Source organism: Octopus sinensis, linkage group LG11 (assembly GCF_006345805.1).
Source record: "Octopus sinensis linkage group LG11, ASM634580v1, whole genome shotgun sequence".
Taxonomy (NCBI): domain Eukaryota; kingdom Metazoa; phylum Mollusca; class Cephalopoda; order Octopoda; family Octopodidae; genus Octopus; species Octopus sinensis.
In genome coordinates, this window is record NC_043007.1 from 10,317,036 (window position 1) to 10,333,794 (window position 16,759).

A 16,759-nucleotide genomic window follows, 5' to 3' on the forward strand; every position below is an offset into this window, starting at 1 on the left:
AGAAGAAAACAACACAACGAAGAGGCCCCCTGGATTGACAGAATATCTACAGAACTGGACCCCTTAGAAGAGCAAAAGTAGGAGGGTGTCAAGGTAGAAGATATAAGATCTGCTCTCAGGAGGTCAAGCAAATGGAAGTCTCCAGGAAAGGATAAAATTCCTAACTTCTGGCTGAATGCCTTCCCAGAGAGCCATGAACTGCTAACAGAACTGTACAATGATGTTTTGCAACACCCTAGTAGGATGCCTCCTTGGCTAGTTAATGGGTTAACATTCCTGCTTCCAAAAAGTGAAGAAACAAATGAACCAAAAAACTATAGACCCATAACCTGCTTAACAACTATGTACAAAACACTAACATCTGTCCTGACGGAATATACCTATAGTTTTTTAACAGACAGCAGCATATTCCCTAATGAACAGAAAGGATGTAAACGTGGATCCTACGGCTGTAAGACCAACTACTCATCAATAAGATGATCTTAGAAGATTGTCACAAACGACACAAAAACTTATCAATAGCTGGATAGACTATAAAAAGGCTTTTGATAGCCTACCACATAGCTGGATTAGGAAATGCCTTGAAATGTATAAGATAGCACCAACTCTGCGAAACTTCTTGACTGTAAGTATGAGATCATGGAGAACCACACTAACTCTGAACAGTGACAGTGAATCCCTAAATGCTGGTGATGTAAAAATTTCGTGTGGCATTTTCCAGGGTGACTCACTGTCACCACTCCTCTTTTGTTTATCCTTAATACCTCTCTCAAAGCTGCTCAATGACGCGCAGTACGGGTATAAAATGTTTGATAAAAATATAAATCATCTCGTTTACATGGATGATTTAAAGCTTTTTGCAAAAATGATCAACAACTCAAGGGCTTACTAGCGATAGTCAAACAATTCAGTGACGACATCAGAATGCAATTCGGCCTCGATAAATGTGCAAAGGCTACCTTTATCAAAGGAAAAATGACAGAAACATCTAACGTTAACCTTGACCAACAGAATGTCATAAAAGAACTAGACCCAGCGGAGAGCTACAAGTACCTAGGGGTAATTGAAGGGAACGGAATAAGGCATACCAAAAACTGAGCAAATATAAGATCTTGAAATAGAATCAGCAAAATGTGGAAGCTGAAGACTAAAACAATACCTGTTGTCATAGGTGCCCTGGGAATGATAGCAAAAGGGGCTGATAGCTACCTACTCAGATACCAGGAAACCCAAAAATGGCAGAAGTTCAAAAGATAGTGCTCATGGGAATTGCTCATATCCTACGCAAAATACTCTCTATGTAACCTCAAGGTTTAAAACAACCATAATTTTCGGTTTAAAAAAAAAAAAACTTTTTTTTTTTAGACATCCATTAGTAAAACATCCCCACCCCCCCCAAATATATGGCACACTAGGCATAACAACAACATGAACTTCCAACCCTGTTGTCTTTGAGGTCTCTGGGTGAGACTTGGAGCCAACTTGTACAAATATAAAGCAAAAGTCAAACATAGAATAATAATAATAATAATAATAATAATAATAATAATAATAATAATAATAATAATAATAATAATAATAACGAGATATAAAACAGTAACGAGATATAATGTCCTGTCTATCATCTATGATACATAGAACATATTTTTCTTCATCCATGTACATCATAAACAATACACATTTCCAATGTTTTCTAAGTACTTGTTCCTTATAAAAGGAAAGCTTTATATTACTCAAGAGATATGAAACAATGGCTAACTAAAAGTCTGAAAACAAGTATGAACGTTTGGAACAAACATATGAAAATGCTTTGGATAAGGAAATAGATAAGGTGTAGTTGGAGAGGTAATTATTAATGGTGCCTACCGCATTTCTTTGTCATAAAAAAAAACTTCTTTGAATATACACAATGAACTAAAACAAGATACTTACACAGAAAGTATAGATCCCTGCGGTAGCTGTGGAGATTCACAGTAAATATAACACGACTTCAATAACAATGACAATAGTATGAAGCTAAAGCAACGATACTCACAACACAAGAAGCTAAAGCAATATATATATATATATATATATATATATATATATATATATATATATGTATGTGTGTGTGTGTGTGTGTGTGTGTGTGTTGAGTGTGTGTGCTTGTCTCTGTGTCTGTGTGTGTAAATGAAGCTATACACATGTACACACCCACATACTTAATGCGATCCAACATTGTAATTAGCACTAACATCCGTGAAATACAAACCGCGTGTTTTCCTGATACTTGTTTGGAATATCCTGCTGTGCTAAAGAATAATACATTGTTATATCAGAGAACAATAACAAGGTGAAGTCGTCCAATTCAACAACTTACAGTTATCTAACGAGTGATCCACTACACGGTTACTAATCTGCGAGTAATTGCGACCAGATCACCTTCAAATCACATCTTACGGTATTAAATAATTCTATACTGAACAATGTAGATCGTAATGTACAAAAGTTGGAATGGTCTGCGTCTTCTCAATCAAGGTCGACGTGATTCACAATTGTATAACATAGAAAAAAAAGGCTCTATCCCACTGAAAGCTATCAGAGAAGAACTGACAATACATCAAGATAAATACACTTTAACATGTAGAAAGACCACCATATAACAAATAATCAGCTAGACATCATTTTCCACCAGGGACATTACAATAGTGTAGTTATAATCGACATAGGATGCATAGATTGCTGTGTGATTATCTGGTTGATAACTGATTAAGAATTAGGGACCTTCTGTGTCTGTCTTCTGTCCGTTTGTGCACTCAATATGCGTTATGTTTTTTACATTTCGTTTGTGTACTTACTATACATTTTTTCACCTATTAAGTAACGGAACGCAACGCAGCCTGGCTTTTATTAACAGTAATTTATTTATATAGACGTAGGTCTATTTTTCTAGCCTTTTTCCTTTGTCCTTTTTCTCTTTCTCGTCCTCTTACTTCTATTTCTAGCCTTTCTTCTCTCTCCTTCTTTTCCTCTGTACTCCTTCCCTTTTCTCTTAGTTTCTGTCACTCTCTCTATCCCTCTCTCTTGTCCCTTTTCTCCTCTGCCTTCTGCTGAAACGTGACCCATGGCCAACCTTTCTTTCTTTCCCTTTTTTAGGCTAGTCACGTAGCCGACCGGTCTTAAATTCTCTGTGTCCTATTGGTACACGTATTGCTTTTTGTTGCCTCAATCCTTTAGGATTGCCCTCTAAGCGTTACTCACCATTCGTGTTCTTTTGGACCTGAGGCTGTATTCTGTTCGGTTCAGTTCCTATCGTGGTCGTTTTATAGGACGCTTCAAGCTGGATTAGATCTCTGCCGACTTCCATTCGTAGGAGACAGAGCCTGTAGACGTCTGATTTTGGGTGGTTTCTTGGTCTTTATGTCCATACGCTGGAGATCACTTAGATTCCAGTTGATGACAGTAAAACTAAACTGGACAACAGGTACCGCCAGGGATTTTACAGCTGAAATTCTATTCTGAGAATTCAACTCAGTATTCAGGTCCGTTCAGGCACGTCTAAAATACTTTTTCTTGATCTTCTCTTTCATTGATCTGCGTTGAATCCCTTTCTCTTTGTATATCCCAAGATACCTATAGAAAACTTCTAGGTTCAGGTCTTTGATAGATGAACCATGATCAAGTTGGGTCGTGGTATTATTGTTATTATTGAGTGAGAGAATAGTGCATTCCATCAAAGTGAAACTGGAGCAAAATATACAATTCCCAGTATACCCGTCATCACTACCCGTCTGATAAGGGTACACCAGGTACATGCATCACAACCAAATGTGCGTGACATGGCGATCTCATATCAAGATAAAAAACAGCGTATGACCTTGCCTAGTTAGAATTTTCTTCAGGTCGAGTAGCCCATCCCGCTCAAAATGTCCCTGAATAAGGGTTGTTTAAGAATGTTGAACGAAACAACCATGTTTACAAAGGTGAATTATCCAAACTCCAAAGAAACCCTCTCAGCACATGGCTATGATGCTCTCCCACTACTTTGCTCGTGATCAAAGATGCATATATCATCAGCCCCAAAGGACATGCTCAACTGGCTAAGGTCAAATAACTGACAAGTAAATCTGTGGTATTGAGCGAATATTTACTGTAGCCCATTTTTTATACCAAGACAAAACAATGTACATGATAACACTTCCAATCAGTTAAAATCAGAAGCCATGAGAGCCACTGCCTGGTACTGCTATTATTATTGTTGTTGTTATTATTATTATTATTATTATTATTATATTATTATTATTATTATTATATTATTATTATTATTATCATTATTCAGTAGTTTTATTTTTATAGTGTGCTTTCACTTCACTACCGAGCGCAGCTCTGTGTGCCTTGGGTATGTGCTGTGATTTGTTGTGATGCTCTGATGGTTATTGTATGGAAAGTGTTCTGCGTAGGATGTGTGCAGTGCCTAGTAGTGCAATTTTCTGTATGTTATATGTGTTTGTAAGTCCTGGTGTTTTTGTTATGTATTTGTCTGAATATTTTTTTATCATGCCTAATGCACCTACTATGATAGGAATTGTTTCTGTTTTCAGATTCCACATTCTAGTTACCTCTATTTCCAGGTCTTTGTATTTTGAGAGTTTCTCCATTTCTTTTAGATACACGTTGTCATCTGCCGGTATTGATACATCAATTAGAAAGCATTTTTTTCTTCATGATCTCTGACAACTATATCTGGTCTGTTGACCTTAATTTCTCTATCTGTGTGTATCGGCATATCCCAGTGTATGGTTGCTTTCTCGTTTTCTGTGACCTTTTCTGGTGTGTGCCTATACCATCTTTTTTCTGTTGTTATTCCATAATGTTGGCATAGCTTCCAATGTATGTAGGTTCCAACTCTGTCATGTCTGTGAATATATTCCTTCTTAGCCAGGACTCGGCAGCTAGAGATAATATGATTTATTGTTTCTTGTCCATCTCCACATATTCTGCAGTTACTTGTAATATTTCTTTTCATTACATGTTTTTGGTAATTTCTGGTGGGGAGGCTTTGGTCTTGTGCTGCAATTAAAAATCCTCTGTTTCTGCTTTGAGTCCTGAGCTTCTCAACCATTGCTGGGATTTTTCTTTGTCTATTTCTTTTGCGTTTAGTTTAGTGCAGTATTTACCATGAAGGGGCTTTTCTTGCCATCGTTTTATCATGGTTCGTTGCTGTTCTATTTTTAGTTTGGATTTCATTTGTTTTATAGTTTTTGTTGTTTCTTCATCATCTTCTTCTTCTTCTTCGTGTTTATTAGGTGGTATGATTTCTTGTTTGTATTTGTCAGCTTCCTTAAATACTGAGAACAGTTTTTTGTTTTGCTTGTGTTTTGCTGCTATCTGGATCAGTTTTCCTTCCTTCTGAAGTAGATATTTTTGCAGTCCTATGGTGGTTATTTTATAGTAGTTTTCCAGCTGTATAAGGCCTCTACCACCTTCTATACGTTGTATATATAGTCTTTCTATGTCAGATTTTGGGTGATGCATCCTAGGTCCTGTCATTATTTTTCTTGTTTTCCTATCTATTTTGGACAGTTCATTTCGTGTCCAGTTAAGGATATAGTAGCTGTAACTTATAACTGGGACAGCTAAAGTGTTGATACCTATTATCTTGTTTTTAGCATTGAGCTCTGTTTTTAGTATTGATCTAACTCGTCTATAATATTCTTTTTTTATTTTCTCTTTCATTTGTGTGTGTTGTGTCTTATCTAGTTCATGGATTCCTAAGTATTTGTAAGTTTGGCTTTGGTCTAATTATTTTATTTCATTGGTTTTATCTAGTGTGATGTGTTACTCTTAACTAGTTTTCCTCTTTTAATGGTTACTTTGGCGCATTTTTCTAATCCAAATTTCATATCTATTTCTTTGGTAAATCCATGAACTGTCTTTAATAGTGTTTCCAGCTGTTTGTCATTTGCAGCGTATAGTTTTAGGTCATCCATATATAAAAGGTGGCTGATCGTTTTGCCGTAACATTTATATCCGCATCCAGTTCTATTTAGCATATCAGATAGAGGTGACATAGAGTGCTCTATGAATTTTATGATTGTTGGTGCTACTTTGTTAATGGCTAGTGTTTCGAGGATCCATGTGTGGGGGATGCTATCAAACGCCTTTTTGTAGTCAATCCAGGCCATACTGAGGCCTTTCTTCTTTCTGTGGCTGTCTTCAGTTTATTATTATTATTATTATTATTATTATTATCAGCATCATCATCATCATCATCATCATCATCATCATCATCATCATCATCATCATTGTCGTCGTCGTCGTCATCGTCATCATCATCATCATTATTATTATTATTATCATTATTATTATTATTATTATTATTATTATTATTATTATTTTAATTTTTTATTGTTGTTACTGTTACAGTTATCATCATCATCATCATCATCATCATCATCATCATCATCATCATTATTATAATAACAATATACGCTCATCAGATTAGACTGTTGGAAAAAATCCTAACAAGGGTTACAAGTATTCTTAGATGCCATGACCCCTCCTAAGAATCCCAGCTGTCCTTGATAACACTGTTTTCTGGAACTGCACTAAACTGGGTTTTATGCCTTTTCCCTCTACCTACTTTGCTATTTTTTCTATACTTCTCATATACATGTTTTCACCATTTGGGACTGTAATGTCAATTATTTGGCCCTTTCTATTCTCATTATCTACTTTTACCAAATCAGACCTTCTAGCTCCCATTACTCTGTCAGTCTGAATGTTGAAGTCCCACAACATCTTGTATTTCTTACTTTCTAGTACTTTACTAGGTTCATACTCATATCATTTATTAGCATATTCAAATCCTAGCTTTCTACACCGCTCCGAGTGGATTACTCTCCCTGCTGTGTTGTCATGTCTTTTCTTGTATTCTTTCTGTACCAGGCTGCTACATCAATTTACTATATGAATTGCGCTTTCCTCTTTTGCTTTGCATAACCTACATTGGGAATCTACTTGATTTTCGTCTATCTTGGCTATTATCCAATTAGTCCTTAATGCTTGATCTTGTGCAGTTACTAACAAACTTTCTGTCTCCCTTTTCAGCGCTTTCCTTTCTGCAACCATAACCATGTCTCACTACTACTATTTGCTGCAACTATCTTTGGGAATCTACCACGCAACGCCTTCTCCTGCCAGTCAGATCATTTCTCTTCCTTATTCAGGTTTTTATGTTCGTTTGGTATTTTAGTTTCCCTATATCTTGCTATGACTCTAACAGCTTTTAATAAATTTTCTTCATTATTACCTACATAGGAGTCTATATCTACACTAGTTAACTCTATGCAGTCTTCTACTGATATTAACTGTCTTCCGCCTTCCTTTCCAGGTACGTATAATATTTCTACTCCTAACGTTGGTTGGAGTCCTCCATTCATATTGAATTCTTTCCTAGTTCTTCTGTCTAGCTTTGCTAATTCAGTTTTTGTCCAATCTACAAAAGCTGCTGAGTATCTAAGTAATGGTACTGCCTAAGTATTTACAGCTTTCACTAGATTCGAACCATTTAGCTTTGATTTCATTAGCTTCTTCACCCTTCTGATGTACTCCTCAATTTTCGCTTTCATTTCTATAGTTAGCATTCTGTCAGATTCTAACACTCCTACATACTTATAACTCTTCCCCTTTCAAGGATTTTAATGTCTGGCCATCTGGTAATTGGATGCCTTCCTTATTGACTACTTGTCCCTTTCTCATGACTAATATTGTACACTTATCTATGCCAAATTCCGTATCTATATCTTTGCTGAAGAATCTTACTGTCTGTATTAAGGAATCTATCTCTTCATTCTTACTAAAAAGCTTCAGATCATCCATGTAGAGCAAATGTTTAATTTTTCCTTTACTATTTCTACCCTACCTTTGCCTTGAGGGGGATCAAACATAAGACAAATATTAAAGGGGATAACAAGTTCCTGCGGAAAATTCCTCTTTTGATGTTAACTTTCCCTAAGAGTGTGCCATCTGAGTAGAGATCTACTTTCCATTTCTTCATGCTATAGCTAATTAATTCTATTATGTTGTCTACTATACTGAAAATACTCAAATATTCACTTATCCATGAGTGTGGGATCATGTCAAAGGCTTTCCTATAATCTATCCATATTATTGTTAGATTTTCTTTCTAGCCTTTACTTCATTTAGAATTGCCTTGTCTATGCATAATAGAATATATATTCCTCTAGTCTTCTTCCTGCAACCTTTTTGTCTTGTGGCAGTAAATTTTGGTCGTCAAGGTGTTCGTAAATGCTTCTTGAAACCATTCCTGTCAACAGCTTCCACACTAATGGTAAGCAAGTGACTTCATGGTATCCTTATGTCGTCCTTAAAGCCTCTTTATATATATATATATATATATATATATATATATATATATATATATATATATATATATTATATATATATATACGACCAGCTTCTTTCAGTTCCGTCTAGAAAATCCAGTCACAAGGGTTTGGTCGACCCGAGGCAATAGTAGAAGGCACTTGCCCAAGGTGCCATGCAAGTGGGACTGAACCCAGAACTACGCGGTTGATAAGAAAGCTACTTATCACAAAGCCACTGCTGCGACTATATATATACATACAAACAAACTACATACATACACACACACATAAACGAATATTATGTTAGGAGAAGACTTTCTGCGTATATAAGTAAATAAGTGAAATGCATAAATATTCAATTGGTATGTGTGTGCGTGTGTGTGTGTATATATTATTGTCTCGTCGATACTGTTGTGTTCTTTGACTCACTGTATATGCCACTTTATAACGTGGACTTATAACAAGGTTATAACAATACAAATATAAATCAGAAACAACACGTAACAAACAATATCTCTTCTCGACGATGTCTGTGACTGCCTTCACAAAGCAACTGCACAAACCACACTGTCCGTCACTGTCATTGCACAGGAGCCTTTATACGATTTAGGAGAGTTGACTTGATATCCCACAGGGGTGTCAGGATTTCACCACAACATCCCCCCTTTTTGAGTTCTTCTTTTTTTTTTATCTTTATTATCAATGCTCCCCACTTTTTTCTTTTTCAATTCCCCAGGAAAAAAATTGGAATCACTTTTTCGTTTTGGGTCTACTTGCAAAATTTCTGTTTGCTTTCTCTTCCTAGTCGCTGTAATCATTTGTTCGATTATTCCTTGATATATCGGAACGTCTAAAATGTCATAAAGAAATTCCATTGGTTTTTCATATCTTATTCTTTCTTCCGTAAAGCTTTATTTCAGTTGGTTATTTTTCCTAAACGTTTACTCACCATACCTTCTTTCCAACTTTCTTTTCTGTTTCTGAATATTAAGAAAAAAAACCTTGTCACCGATTCTGAAGGATATCATCTTATTTCCGATGTTTCTTTCCATTTTTTTCTTTTCTTCCTGGTAGTAATTTGTCAAACACTGACCTGACTTTCCTGGCGAACATTAGTTCAACCAGCCACATACCTGATGTGGTGTTGGGGTTAGGTGTTATTCGGTAGACACTTAAGAATTGCGTCAATGCAGTATCAGTTAGTAATTCATTTGTAGATTTTTTTCAGTGCCCTGTATCTACGAAACGTTCCGCTAGTCCACTCGACCTCGGATGGTCTGGTGGAGTAGTAATATGCCCCATTGCATGCGTTTTTTGAAAGTTTTAAAATTCCTTCGACGTGAACTGTGTTCCGTTACCCGACACTATAGTGTCTGGGATTCTATATCGCGCAAAATGTTCATCCAGAAATTCCATCGTTACTTTGTAGGTTGGCTTCCTACATTTACATATTTCCGGCCATTTCATGTAACTATCCATGACTATTGGATAATACCCTCCATTTAACGGTCTTGCGAAATTTATGTGTAATCTTGACCAAGGTAGGTCAGTGTTAGGCCAAGGTTGAATTTTAGCAGGTGGTGCTTTTGCTGCCAGGGCACAACCCCTGCAGGCTTTCACCAATTTTGTAATATCCTGATCCATATTCGGCGAGTAAACATAGCTTCTCATCAATGCTTTTATTCTCAAGATTCTTGGATGTCCCATGTAGAATTCTTTTAACATTTGCAACCCTCTGAGCGCACATAAGAACGTTGTCGCATATCGAATATCATTTCGAAACTGTGTTACGCTCGGTTACATGAGTTTTTGTATTTGTTTCAAACTTCACTACTTTTTTCATTTTTATTATGAACGCATCCTTTTCTGCTTTAATTTTTATTTCTTCTAAAGTGACAGGTAGTTCGCGTATATTTTTTATTTCGATTTCAGCTTTTAATGCCGCTATTATTGTGTCCTCAAACGGTTCATTGTATTTAGGTATCAATCCTGATAGCCCATCCACATGTCCAAGAACTTTTCGATGGTAGAAATTCCATCTTTAAATCATAACTTAGCAGGATCGTCCCCCAGCGCTGCAATCGGTTGGCTGTGTGTGTGTGTGGGGATACCCTTTCTCGATCAGTAAATTGATAACAATGGGCGGTGATCTGTCTGCAGACTGAATTTCCTTCCGTATATGAATTATTTGAAATTTTTTCACTTGAAAAATAATGGCTAGTACCTCCTTCTCAATTTGGCTGTAGTTTTTTCAGCAGGCAAAAATGAACATGAAGCATGAGCGATGGATTTTATGCTCCCATTTTCATACTTGAGCAAAATTACCGCCCCTATACCACTTTCGCTAGCATCTGATGCTACTATTATTTTAAAATTAGGATCAAAATGCGATAATGACACTTCCGATATTAAAACTTTTAAAATTTCCTCGAACGCTTTTTGACACCTGTCTGACCAATACCATATTACGCCTCTTTTCAATAGGTTGTTTAGGGGTGCTCTTAGCTCATGCATGTTTGGTAATAGTTCGCGAACCCTAAGAACACTCGTGATGTAATATTTTTCGGAGTAGACATATTTTTATTGCTGTCGATCTTAAAGGATCTGGCCTGCGACCATTTTTATCGATAACTTACCCAATATACTTTATTTCTGGCATGAAAAATTTGCGTTTTTCTGCGCTAAGTTTGAATCCATACTCCTTTATCTTCTCAAAAACCATTTTAACATGTTCCTCATGCTGGTCTCTAGACTCACTTCTTATGAGTATGTCATCAAAATATGCTATAGCAAAATCCGTATCTGCAAGCATCGTGTCCATCACAAGGAAGTCGATTGGATTTATATAAACCTTTAAGAGTGTTTATCGTTAATAATTTCGAACAGTCTTCCTCGACTTGTAACTGTAAATACACCTCCTTCAAGTCTTATTTTGAGAAAAAAATTCCTCCATTGAGTTTCGCGAAAATTCCTTCTGGGCTTGGTAGTGGATAATTGTATGTCCTTAAACATTCGTTCAACCCTGTTGAAAAGTCCGCTCATACTCGTATTTTGTTATTGTTTTACTTTACATAAACAGTCGATACTGCCCAATCTGAATAATTCACGTTTTCGGTAACTCCTAGATTTTCTCGCCATTTCTGAGGTAATAAAACAAACTTCATAAAATTGAATTCACCACACCAAAATTAATAAAAAACACCTATTTACATCCTTGCCTCAAACCGAAAAAAATTTTGTAAACCATTATTTTGTAAATAATTATTAAAGTGGAAAAATTAGCAGAAAAGCCATTTTTATTCATTGTTTCATTGTTTCGTGTATATATATATATATATATATATATATATATATATATATTATATATATATATACACACACACACACACGCACATATCTTTATTTTCTCGTATTCTTTTCTGTTGAAGAGCGTAGGCTCGAAACATGAAAGACTTTCTTACTTTACTAAGCGTCAAACTAATACACCTGCTCGTTGTTCATACACCTGTCTTCGTCTTTTGTTTTTCTGTAAATTTCCGCTATACATACATACATACATACAAACACACACACACACACACACACACACACACACACACACACACACACACACACACATATATATATACATAATACATACACGTATACATATACACATATATACTATTTTAACTGTTTATATAAATATTAATACATGTTGGACTGAAAGTCTATGCTACATGCAATGCATACTTTTATATATTCACGCGTATATGTACACGCGTTTGTATATATAAAAATCACACATTTGTATACACCAGTACATGCATATATATATATATATATATATATATATATAAATAGATGAGTGTATTTTACCTTGTTAACAATTAACACGGATAAATGAATGAATAGTTACCAGGGCAGCAAAATCTCAAAATATATATATATACTCCTTGCATACATTCTTACTATTATAGAGCCATGAAAGAAATCGTATAATAAAGTAAAATGAAATATATATACAAATATCTATTTATATATGCACATAAGTATACTTGTTATACACATATTTAGTTTTTCTAAAGACAGAAATAATATAAAGTATTAATAAACAAAAATACATGCACATATATACACGTCTTACAGAAATAGATAATAAAATATGATGAAGTTAAAAAAATAAAATATGATGTACTGAGATTTTGCTAAAATAGAATATTGCGACATATATATATATATATATATATATATATATATATATATATACGTATACATTTCTTACAAATGATCTTAGTTTAGGTCCAAATTACATGCAAGATAATGTATATAGTTTGGCATACATATGCACACACATATATTCTTACATACATTTAACTATTTTTAAATAGTTCCTAAATTCATATCCAACGTTTCTGGACCTCCAGAGTCTCAATCCAAAGGATTGAACAGAAAATGTTTGCCGTTTGAATTGTTCTTTATATACTAATGGAACTAGCGTAGACTGTCTTGACAAGTGTTATTTGATCATTGGCATATATTCTATACGTAAATGACAGATAAGGAGATATGATATATTTTTATGATTATCAATGAAAAATTATATACCATTTAGCAGTGTGTATTCTTTGATTATAAAGATGATTGAATTTTTGAGATCGTACCGGTCAGAAAAAAATGTGAGAGTGGATACCACGTCCAAAAAATGGAGGGAAAGAGCAGAAGTTGGAACAAAGTTTTTGTTAAATTCTTTGGCATCCAAACAGGGATGCAGAAAGCATTAGGTTGTATTTGGTGTAGAGAAAATACTGAGGCCTTCGTCTGGCAGTGGTCTGAACATGTGCCAGGATGATGATGTACTTTGTATAAGGTGATAACATTATATAGCAATTCAGCTTTTAGGAGTGTTAGTAGTCTTCCTGAATACCTGATTTATACAAAAATAAATGTTAAAGAAATGGATAAAATATATTACATATATGTTCTTTTACAAGAATGTGGTTGATAGTGATTTCGGAGTTTCAGCTTTCTAGCCTTTACACACAAACACTCATGCACACACTCCCCCTACAAATCTTTTCCTGAGTAAAGAGTAACATATGAAAAAGGAAAATAGAGTATATCAAAAATTGATTCATTAATGGAAATAACGTGAGGTCTTTATCATGGTGCTTGTTATGGAATTTTTGTGGGATAATATGAAAGCGGTTTTCCGTTCTCTTCCTTTGTTTCATTTTCTGCAAGTCAACATCTTGCAGACAATAGTAAATTCTGAAAGGGTAAGATAAGTATTTCAGTACTTGATTGGTGTTTCATTTTTGACGTAGAAAGAATGAAATGCAAACCTGTACTCGTTGGGATTTGAACTCAGAGATTAGAAAGATTGAAAAAAAAAAAAAACACTGCAATACACTCTATTCGATGCTCTAAAATTGTTGCCACTCTGCCACCTTGCCCAATTTGTCTAGATGTGTGTATGAGAGTTTTCATTTTCTCTGAGCATGTATGTATGGCGGACTCTCGCGTCGTATATGCTGGTGTTTTACGTTAGCTCACTCTCTCCATCCAAATCGACATTGCCTGTGCAGGTACACGGCGCACTACATGTCAAATGTCGAAGTGATTGCAGAACAACGTGAAATGAAGTGTTTTGCTCAAGAACATAATGCACTGCCCGCCTCCAGCATAGTAGCCACCACGGTTTTGACTCACTACTAGTCATCGTGCCTTTGTTCATGTACATTATACGTATGTATGTATGTATGTATGTATGTATGTATGTATGTATGTATGTATGTATGTATGTATGTATGTATGTATGTGTATGTGTGTGTCTATGCATGTATGTGTCGAAGTACATGCCTGTACATATATGTTGCATGTGTATACACATATATATTTATCTGTCTACACACACATATATATGTATGCATGTATATATGTGTATATATATGTATATGTATGTATGTATATATATATATATATATATATATATATATATATATATGAGAGAGGAGAAAGAAGGAAGAAGAAGAAGAAGAGGAAGAAAAAGAAGAAGAAGAAGAAGGAGGAGGAGGAGGAGGCTGAGGAGAAGAAGAAGAAGAAGAAGAAGAAGAAGAAGAAGAAGAAGAAGAAGAAGAAGAAGAAGAAGAAGAAGAAGAAGAAGAAGAAGCTGTGTATCTGTCGGAAATTTTTGTTACAGTTTCGTAGCTTTTCGTATCCCTACATATTTCTTCGTTTCGATTTATTTATGTTTTAGACTGAACATTTTTATAATTTCGTTCATAAAATTCTGGTTCCTCCAGCTGTAGATAATGGGATTTGTGCAAGAACCGATGTAAAAACTATGTCGTGCTAACCAATAGAAGAATGACGATGGTATCGACATCGTGTTTAATGACTTCAAAACTGCACTTAATATCATGGCACCAATGCCAGGCAAATAAGTCACTATAAAGATTACAGTAATCATCATCATCGTTATAGTGGTACGCTTTATCCTGTCGGCGTGTTCGGTTGCTCGTCTTTCTTTGTTCGTTTTCCGTAGTTTAGCCCTAAGAGGCGCAATACTTTTCGTATATACCTTTGATATTTCATCTGAGGAAACTTTTGATGACATTTTGGTATTAGACAATTCCACGTCTTCTGTAGAAAGATTCGAAGGTAATTGATTAGAATCAATAATTTCTGGTACATTAAGCCACTTTTCTTGAATATTATCGGGACAGCGGATGTTTGTAATACCATTGCTATTTTGTTGTTGTTCGACACATTTTGTTTTCTCCCAATCCTTCATATGTCGAAGAATTATGATGTACAGAATAAAGAGAATAACAAACGTAACCATTGCTAAGAGACTGTAGAAGGCAAAGAATCCAAGTTGATAATAGTTAGGCTTCTTGTAGTTATTTGCTGAGCAGGAATAGCTGTAGATACCAGGATAATTAGTTGGTTTCTTAATACTTCCATAATAAAGAGGAGCAATACTTCCCTGTGTTGCACAGAAAATAAAAATACAGACTGAGATGATTTTCGCAGCTTTCACATTTATTTGAGTCTTCAGTGGTTGGCATACTTTTCTGTATCTATCCGTTGCAATGGCCAGTAGAAAACCACAGGTACAAAATCCTGTGAATATTGCTAAACACAAATGGTACTTGCACAATATATCCCAGGTTGTCATCAAAGGGTAAATGTTTTGGACAATACGAGCTGGTATAACACAGGCACATATGATCAAATCAACGAAAGCCAGCATCACGACAAAGAAATAAGTTGGTGAAAATTTCAAACGAAATCCATAAACGTAAATAGTTAAAATGTTTCCAACGAAACCAATGGTCATTGTTAATGCAAGAAAAATAGTAAACGGAAGTCTTATCAAAACTTGTTGTCTGTTGAGTTCTTCGATGGTGATATTATTCTCCGTATCGTCTGCTAAATTCGTATATGATGACATCCTTTTCCGATTTAAGGGTGTGTTTTTTCTGTTCAATCTGAATAGGAAAAAATAGAAATAAGGAATATTATCCTCAAGCTCCATCATTACTTTGGGGTAGACAAATTCATAATCAAACTCTAGGACTTAGATATACACACAACATAGAGAAAATAGTACTAAAAGGAACTGAACTTACATAGACTACGTTTTACCTTTTACTTGTTTCAATCATTGGATGGCTGCCATGATGGAGAATATCCTCGAAGGGTTTAGTCGGTCAAATTAAATTCTCTGCTTACTTTGGTTAAAAGTCTTGTAGTTAATCAGTTGTCACTTCTGCTGAACCTTTGGAACTTAGAGAAACTAATGCATGTAGTCAAGAGGTGTGACAGGGGACAATCACAAACTGAAATACACATGCATAGACACACAGACACATACGTACTGCATGAGAACGTCTTAGGAAACGAAAGGAACAATCCCTGAGTACTTGTACTAGCTGAACATAACATAATTGGAAAAGAGAAATATATCAGCAGGGCAATGAGATAATATATATAAAAGAAAAAATGCTAAAATAATGAAGATAGCAATCAGGTCCCAGAAAATGAAGATGATGATATCCCACTTCTTCAATAACACAAGAATGAAATCGCAGCAACCAAGAAAGACATTATTAAAGAACTGAGTATAACCCCAAACACTGAAATAATAAAAAAAACAGCGCATATAAAGTTGAAGTATAAAATGTAAGAATGAAAGAAATACTGAGGGAAAAAGGAATCTGACTTAACAGCCATCAGCGTAACGAAATTGGACTTAGAATATAGAAATAGAAGAATAAGCATGTCAACAGACAACCGAAGTACTAAGTCAAAATTTATATAGAAGTTTATCATCTGGAAAGGGAAGTGCCGATGTGTCGATTGTTGACTACTTTTCAAAGTGAATGAATAACAAAACTATAAAA

The 16,759-nt window shown here is 35.1% G+C and overlaps 2 protein-coding genes and 1 long non-coding RNA gene across 3 annotated transcripts in view; all 3 read right to left on the reverse strand.

The window, feature by feature from the left end:
* Window positions 1-2,084, reverse strand: part of LOC115217143 (alpha-2 adrenergic receptor-like) — a 12,731-nt gene extending 10,647 nt beyond the window's left edge. The window contains exon 1 of the mRNA XM_029786756.2: window positions 1,933-2,084. The gene's annotated coding sequence lies outside the window, so the exon portion shown is untranslated. The remainder of the gene's footprint in view (window positions 1-1,932) is intronic.
* LOC118765314 overlaps window positions 1-11,988 on the reverse strand; it is a 23,269-nt gene extending 11,281 nt beyond the window's left edge. Inside the window, exons 1-2 of the long non-coding RNA XR_005001151.1 lie at window positions 11,947-11,988; window positions 7,904-7,909 (exon numbers count right to left, since the gene is read on the reverse strand). This is a non-coding gene — a long non-coding RNA (uncharacterized LOC118765314). The remainder of the gene's footprint in view (window positions 1-7,903; window positions 7,910-11,946) is intronic.
* A 2,604-nt stretch (window positions 11,989-14,592) lies between these two features.
* LOC115217208 (olfactory receptor 1444-like) lies at window positions 14,593-15,807 on the reverse strand. The gene has a single exon (XM_029786848.1). It carries the CDS (start codon window positions 15,805-15,807, stop codon window positions 14,593-14,595), a length of 1,215 nt encoding a protein of 404 aa, XP_029642708.1.
* Between the last annotated feature and the right edge of the window lie 952 nt (window positions 15,808-16,759).

Bases quoted from the DNA above. Each gene is read 5' to 3' on its own strand.
- LOC115217208 (XM_029786848.1), bottom strand. From the start codon at position 15,807: ATGTCATCATATACGAATTTAGCAGACGATACGGAGAATAATATCACC.